General features: G+C 37.5%; 1 protein-coding gene across 2 annotated transcripts; it reads right to left on the bottom strand.

Moving 5' to 3' along the window:
• Positions 1-2,375: 2,375 nt before the first annotated feature.
• LOC111598506 (eukaryotic translation initiation factor 2-alpha kinase) lies at positions 2,376-7,390 on the bottom strand. Of its 2 annotated transcripts, none has more exons than XM_023313776.2 (4): positions 6,872-7,390; positions 5,284-6,022; positions 3,986-5,149; positions 2,376-3,919 (listed from the first exon to the last, which is right to left on the bottom strand). In XM_023313776.2, exons 1-4 carry the CDS (start codon positions 7,096-7,098, stop codon positions 2,543-2,545), a joined length of 3,507 nt encoding a protein of 1,168 aa, XP_023169544.2. In that variant the 5' UTR covers positions 7,099-7,390; the 3' UTR covers positions 2,376-2,542. The 2 variants fall into 2 exon arrangements, with proteins under 2 accessions (XP_023169544.2, XP_023169545.2); XM_023313777.2 differs by lacking the exon at positions 6,872-7,390 and adding an exon at positions 6,573-6,789.
• Between the last annotated feature and the right edge of the window lie 75 nt (positions 7,391-7,465).

Genomic DNA, 7,465 nt, shown 5'->3' with positions numbered 1-7,465 from the left:
AACGCACAAGAAACAATTGTTTTATATTATGAATGTTAAGATCAAATTCAGATATTTAAAAACTATTATTTAAATAAAAAAGAATATATATAACATATATAATAAATATATGTATAATTTGTTGTAGTCGGAGAATATTGACTAGCTAACTAGGTAGGTAACTCTTAAGTTTCCACAATAAAATTGCTGACATTTACTATTTTCACAAAACAAATCTATGTCTCTATACCAAACTCTTTCTTTACCTCAACAAAACTCGAAAGATAAGCAATCAAGTCTGACTTTGTACATAGAGATTTCAAGATTTTTCGTAAACTGCAATATAGTTATTATATAAAGCAAACATACACTACACTACACTACACGTACTTACATTTGATCAATGTTTACAGCAATATAACATAACATGTATGTACATTTAAAAAAAAAACAAAATCTAGTCAGTCTATACATTATTATATAAATATATACATGGATGCTGATGGCAATTGAGCACACTGCCAATCTGGTATATGGAATCCACTCAAGTTGAGTGCTCAATCGACCGTTCAGGCAAATCAATATAGATAATGTGAATTTGCATTTCGATTCGAAATGAATTTAGTAAAGGGTAAAATTCATAGGCAATAATATGTTTAAAAAATATAGAAAAAAGACGCAAATAATTAAAATATAGTTAAAAACTAAAGTGTATGAGTACCATTAATCGAAAAGTAAAAAACAATACAACACACAAAAACAATATAAATGCATTAACAATTATAATAATTAATAGAAATGTGCAGCCAAATACGTTGACTTGTTGAAATGTGTTCATTAGATCTCAAAATTCAGACACAAATTTAACATCTACAACGCCGAAGCTCTTATATAAATTGTCTCATAGAAAGCCTGAATACGCGAACATCAAAGCATTTGTATGAAATATACGTATTGTACTTATATAATAAACTATGTATAATACATGTATTTGGTTCGAGTTTTCTCTCATGATTTCGAACGATTACGAATTCGTCAAAATGGCTGTTAATTTTTTTGAATATATAATACGCTAAAACCGAGTCACACTAAATAATAAAACAAAAACAACTAACTTAATATAACTATTATAACTAATATACACAACAGCAAGGACATTTGCGGTTGAGTTATACATATATTTAAGCAACGCGTTGCCTGTAGTTAAAACACATTATATTTAAAATGAACATTTAAATTCAAAACATTTACGAATCAAATGCAATATGCTTCAACCGCTTATTGTTTGTTTAGTGCGTTCAAAAATAAAATTATAATTAAGTGCTAGCAATTAAAATTAAGACAGTTATTTATATACGAGTACACCTGTATTTACAAAAACAAAAACAAAGAGCAAAACTGGACTCCTTTTTAATACAAGATCTATACACCCACACAAAAACAAAAACAAATACAAAGACAAAGACAAAGAGAAAGAGAAACACACACCGCAACTAACTAACTTTAAGCAATGAAAAATGAAGCCTCAACATAATAATCATTATAGTACTAGTACTTATATATGTGCTTATATTATGCCATGTGTATGTATTGTTTTTGCAATCTGTGTGCGTTAAGACGCACCTATATATAACGACTAATCCGTTAGCAATGTAGAAAACGTTTTTGGAAAACTGCAAACCCAAATAAAAAGAATGAAATAATAGAATAAAAAAACAATTTTCAAATTTTGTGGGCATTTAATAAATTGTGAATGGGATACTTATATAATAGTACTTCTTTCCAGTTCAGAAAATATTCAATTAATGTGGCACTTCCTTTCTATAACTTGGACAAGACTTTTCGCATAATACATTTTACAACCCTCATCAATTATTCGCAATCAAAATCCGAAACATAGTAATAAAAAGCCTAAGTATGATTTAAGTACTTATTTTTATATGAGTTAACTATTATCTATTATCTACTATTATCGTTACACGCTTATATATTTCGAATTATATTGGAAAATAAATTTCTTTTGATGCGACAAGAAAATAAATATTTTTGAAAATATTTTTATTTATTTAACTTAGCGTAAAAACAAAAAGTTTGTGGAATACACAGTTTGTCGGTTAAAAAAAAAAACAATTGATTTTGATAAATCTAAAATCCTTTGATATAACAAACTAAATCAGCTTCGGAATAAGTTTACAATGATTAGGAGTTTAACTAGGTTCTATTTAGTTATATTTAGTTCTAGTTGTTTGCGAAGTTAATTTTGTTTAAACACAACGTATTTCGTACCTTTAGTGTTTAAAACAAGACAAATTACGTAGCTCAATAATTAGCAATGATAACTATAATTTACAATAAGCATGACTAAAATGAATAACTTAAAACAAGTTAAATGCTGGACAAACATTTCAAGAGTAGAATCGATAAAGGAATAGCCAACGTGCGTTGTGTAAAAATTGTTCTGATTTAAAACAAACTGAATAATAACTTACAATCAAAGGTTGATGACTTAATTTAACTTAAAACTATGTGTTGATACACCAACGTCCTCCGGCTTTTGTCTTTATCACTGATGCTGTTCGCTGTTAGTGCTGAAAGTGCGGCTACGACTCAACCGACGCGTGGCTTCTTCCATGGCTGCCTGTTCGCTGTGCCCATCTACCAGACGTTCAGGTAGTTGAAGAATGTCGTGCAGTTGCTGTTTCAACTGTTTTGTTTGCGGACGCTGAGCTGGTTGTGAAGAGAGCATTCTTTGAAGCAACTCATACTGCTCCGGATGTTGTATGACAAAGTCCTCAGGATATTGGCCATCCCTTAAGGCACGAAGCGTTTTAATTCGCTCCATTTCAGTGGAAAAATAAACATGAAGCTCAAAAAATATTAAGCCCAGCGAATATATATCCACTTTATAGTCATAGTGTTGACCACGTAACTGCTCTGGCGACATGTAAAGATGTGTGCCCACCAATTGCGTGTGACGAGCACAAGAAGGCAAACCGGATTGATCACCGCAATCATTTAAGATATTTGGAATATCCGCCATGTCAGTAACGAGCCCAAAGTCACCAATCTTGATTTGTCCATCTTTGGAGAAAAATATGTTGCTAGGCTTAAGATCGCGATGTATTAGGCCCTTTAGATGGACATAGTCTACCGCATCTACAATCTGGTGAAAGATGTGAGCGATATGCGAGGCACGCGCTTCAGTGCGATTGTCTCGGAGCCAGTCGCGCAAACTCTCCTTGCGACATAACTGCATTTGTATATAAAGATAAACCTTATTGGGCTTAACTGTGGTTCCGTTCTGCATAGTAGCATTTGGCAATACTATCTGGTTGTTATGTGACTGTGGCTGAATTTGTTGATTGTGATTGTTAGGTAGCGCCAAAGTCAATGGCTTGCGCCTGGGGGAGACTTCAGTGTCTTCGTCTGTGCCGCTGGTATTGCCCTTCGAACGAATCGATTCGATTTGAAATGAATGAGATAGCTGATGCTGCGTGTAATTTATGTTCCTCAAATCAAAAGACGCAGAGTGTACATCAATAGATACAGAGCTCGGTTTTATATTCTGCTGGATTTCGTTATTTGACTGTATCGGCTGCACCTCACTTATGTCTACTTCATCTGCATGGAGAGCCGCTGACTGTGATTCGCTACGAAATTCTATAAGCGAATCATCATCATCATCGTCTTCTTCGTTGTATTTTATATTGCGGCTAAGCGATTTATCGCCACGCCCATACTCATTGCTACAGGCAGTGCTGTTTACTGTATCTGAGACCCAAGAAATCAGGTCATGATGCTTATTATCTTTATGATTTGGAAAAGATGGCAGAGTGCTACCATCAGGAGTCTCGATTTGTATAGAAGTTGACAGCTCATGTGCCAACAACTTACGATCCTCCTCTTCTTGCCAGCCTACAGGCGGTGTTTCTACCCAGGACTGCAACAAAATACATACATATATATACATACAATTTAAAAATACATAAGCTATATATAGACATACATGAAAGTATCGCACTATATTTTGGTGTTCACAGCTGGCTAATGTCCGCGCCTCACGCAGCACACGTTGCCGCGATGACTCCTTATTGGGCAACGTTATACGTTTAATCGCATAATGATTTTCATCCAACTTGTTCTTTGCCTCAAAAACCACACCGAATCCTCCTCGGCCCAGACATTGCAATAGATCGAAATCAGATTGAAAGCGGGATGTAAAATGTTCACCGGAATTTGTTGTTGACTCTGAAATGGACCGCTGTGTGCGACTAACATTTGAAGCGTTGATACGATTTCCACGCTGTTGGTGGTTATTTCCAGTCACAGGCACTACTGGCCCCAAGAGCGCCTGTGTAGATGCTTCCGTTGCTTCAATGGCAGTTTGAACAGGTACATGCCTTTCAATGACAAAGTACTCACGTTCTACACGCTGATTGCGATGGCCCATAAACATGTTAAGCAACACCGCCGAGGTAAATGCAATGACCACTATCTCCTTCCACCAAAACCACAGCGAGAGTATGATAACTTTAACAGGGGCGTCAATATCATCTAAACTAAAACCCAGATCATCATTGACGCTCTGATTTCCGCCACCTGCATTGGATTTGCCATCTGGTTCGTTACTGCTCGGTGGTGTTTCTATGGCAGGCAAGCTACTGGGCGTATCATTAGCGCCACATTCCAGCGCACCACTTGGCTTCCTCAACTGTGAGTCAGTGTAGAAGTAGAAACCATTGCCATTTACATACTCCGAGGCATTCAGGACTGACTGCGCTGCCACTGCCAACTTTTGACCGTCATATGGAATTAATTCGTTATTCCCATAATCCTCTGGCAGGACTACTTGATCACGCTCGTCCTGGAATAGCACTAGCGAGTTTTTACTGGCAGCAATTGGCCGCCAGGGTATTCTCGGCAGAAAACTAGTGTCACCCGACAGCTGTGGATAATTCTGCGACTGAAACATAATTTCTTCTCGCAAACGAATGGATTCTTGTATGTACAACTGCTTCTCGTACATGCCCAGATAGATGGAGGGTGCACGGCTAGGCTGTTTGCCATCCGCTTGCTGTTCAGTCTGCCAATGTGCAGAACTAAATAGATCAATGGACTGCAATTCATCGGCTTCATTTGTATGCCACGCACTAACAATGGGATTGTTGAACTGTGGAATAAAGTAATTCGACTTATTTATTATATGTAGTATATATACATTGTACATTATATATGTATACGTTGTACAACTATTATGTATTTACCCATTAAGAAGTAAGGTATCTCCGTTTTCTGTACACTCACCTGGTGCTTCCACAGCATCACCTGCGGATCACTCTTGCTGAATGCACACACAATGCCCTCTGGCACTACAACTCTAATATCCACATCTAATACAGCCAGTTCCATATCACTGCGCGGCTCCTCGTGACAATCATCGGCTCGAATCAGATTGAGCTCATGCTGTCCAACACTGAAATTCCAGCGTTCTATGCCTGTACGGGATTCGACAGCGCGTACTGTTTGAGTCTGGCGACGCACCACGATAACGTCGTCCAGAAGTGAATTGTGTGGAACAATGTAACCATCCTCATCCCGTAATTGTTCATCTGAGTGCTCTCCATTTTCGGTTTTATCTTGTTCACTAACTGTATCGTTAATGACACGTTCCTCATTTGTAGCATTCACACAGCCATTGATGGAGCACTCGTAAAGAAGCTGCCCAGTTCTTACAGAAACGCCATAGTTACGTGTCTCCTTACCGCCGGAGATAACAAGATCATCACTAAACTTAGCGCTAGAGCTAAGTAAGTGATCTGCAGTAATGGGTATGGGATCTATGGAATCGCCATCGAATTTATAAATACCTCCACTCAGGGATGGTATCATGCGTACGAACTGTCCATTATTAGTTAGCTCTAGCCGATGAATGCTCGATGAGATAAGTGGACCCGGTCCCGTTTCTATGCTCCATCTCTTTTTTCCAGAGTTTGCAATATCCAAAGCGTTGAGGCGACCATCGAGCGTTGTGATATACAATAATCTATAGAGAAAATTAGAAATTAGAGTCAAATATACAAGTCTTTACACTTTAGTTGATTAGTAATTAGTCTATATCTACCAATTATTTTAAAGTTGTCTTTATATCTCGAACTAGCCAATGATTAAAATTCACATCACTGTTACAGCTATGGTGATGATCTGAGACGGGAGCGCTTTCAATGGACTACCTAAACGTAAACAAAATTATGCGCAAAGCAAAGGCAATCGTCAACAAGTGTTCGGCCCGCGCAGCAAACAAGCGTACACACGCACACACACTCACTTTAAAGATGGCACATACGTAGACTTAGCGTCTTGCCAGACAGCACAACAAAAGCCGAAGAATGGTGAAATTCGAAATTGCTTTATTAAAGCGTTGTGAACTTTTTGTCAATGAGGCAAGTTATATTTGCACGTTTCATAGCTAACATTTGTTCTAATAACCTGGCGAAAATTTGCGATTTTCTTTTAAAATTTGTTTTGTTATTAATTTTAATGTGTGCAAGTTAACAGGCAATTAGTTAGTGTTAAGCGTTTGGCACATGACTCACCGTCGGTTTGATAAGCTGGAACAACAATCAAATTTATATGACATGATTTGTATTTGTGCCAGGATATTATTAATTCACATTAGATATCTACACTGTTTAATTTTAACTATTGCTTAGTCGCTCTACCTTCGCTGAAGTAGTTATAGTGTTTGCAGTGCATTATTCTTAACTGCGTTTTCTTTTCACTTGCACTATTTATTAGCGAACTTTCGAGAACAAATACACATATATTTATATGTATGTATGTATGTAGGAATGCTTCTTACAAACAAAATGCCTGTGTATGTGCTTCTTCTTACCTTCGCCCAATGCTTCGCTCCTGTTGCTCCACACAGTGGGGTATTGCAGGAGGAGTTGGCTTTGCCGCCTGTAGATCCGATTCGCTTGCCTCTTCGGGCAATGCTGATGCTGACGAGTCAACTGAAGGTATTACTAAAGCGGCTGTTACAATGGAAGTGATCATGGTATACAGGATGAGGCGACGGCGACGTATTGTGAGCCCTTTAAGAACATTTTTTATGGCCATTATACGTGGATGCCGTATATTTTTTTTACTAGAACAGCTGAATGTAGAGTTAGCTGTTAATTGGATTTTTTGACGACGTCGGCGACAGGTTCGTCAACGGCGTTAAAATGTTTACTTTGGTTACAATAGCAGCAAGAGCGCCCATCAAAGCTAAGGCACATTGCTGCATTACTTGGACGCCGTACAACAAAAACAATTAAAAATGGTCGGAAACTATTTTTCTTAAACTATCACAACACACTGCGTGGTGCAGTTTCGCAACAACGGTGTCTGTTTTAGGGCTGGATAAAAGTGTGACCGGCCTTTGTTAAAATTGTTATACCAGGGCTGTCAATGTTCGATACGATAAAGTGGCAGCACCAATTTA

Source organism: Drosophila hydei, unplaced genomic scaffold, assembly GCF_003285905.1.
Source record: "Drosophila hydei strain 15085-1641.00,03,60 unplaced genomic scaffold, DhydRS2 tig00008139-arrow-pilon, whole genome shotgun sequence".
Taxonomy (NCBI): Eukaryota; Metazoa; Arthropoda; class Insecta; order Diptera; family Drosophilidae; genus Drosophila; species Drosophila hydei.
Note: the sequence above shows the minus strand (reverse complement) of the source record. Positions and strands in the feature narration are given on the sequence as shown.

Excerpts from the sequence above, each read along its gene's own strand:
- LOC111598506 (XM_023313776.2), bottom strand. The coding sequence starts at position 7,098 with ATGGCCATAAAAAATGTTCTTAAAGGGCTCACAATACGTCGCCGTCGC. Across the intron at positions 6,023-6,871 it reads GAGCGAAGCATTGGGCGAAG|ATTATTGTATATCACAACGC; the intron begins GTAAGAAGAAGC and ends TTTTCTCTATAG. Across the intron at positions 3,920-3,985 it reads ATATAGTGCGATACTTTCAT|TCCTGGGTAGAAACACCGCC; the intron begins GTATGTCTATAT and ends ATTTTGTTGCAG.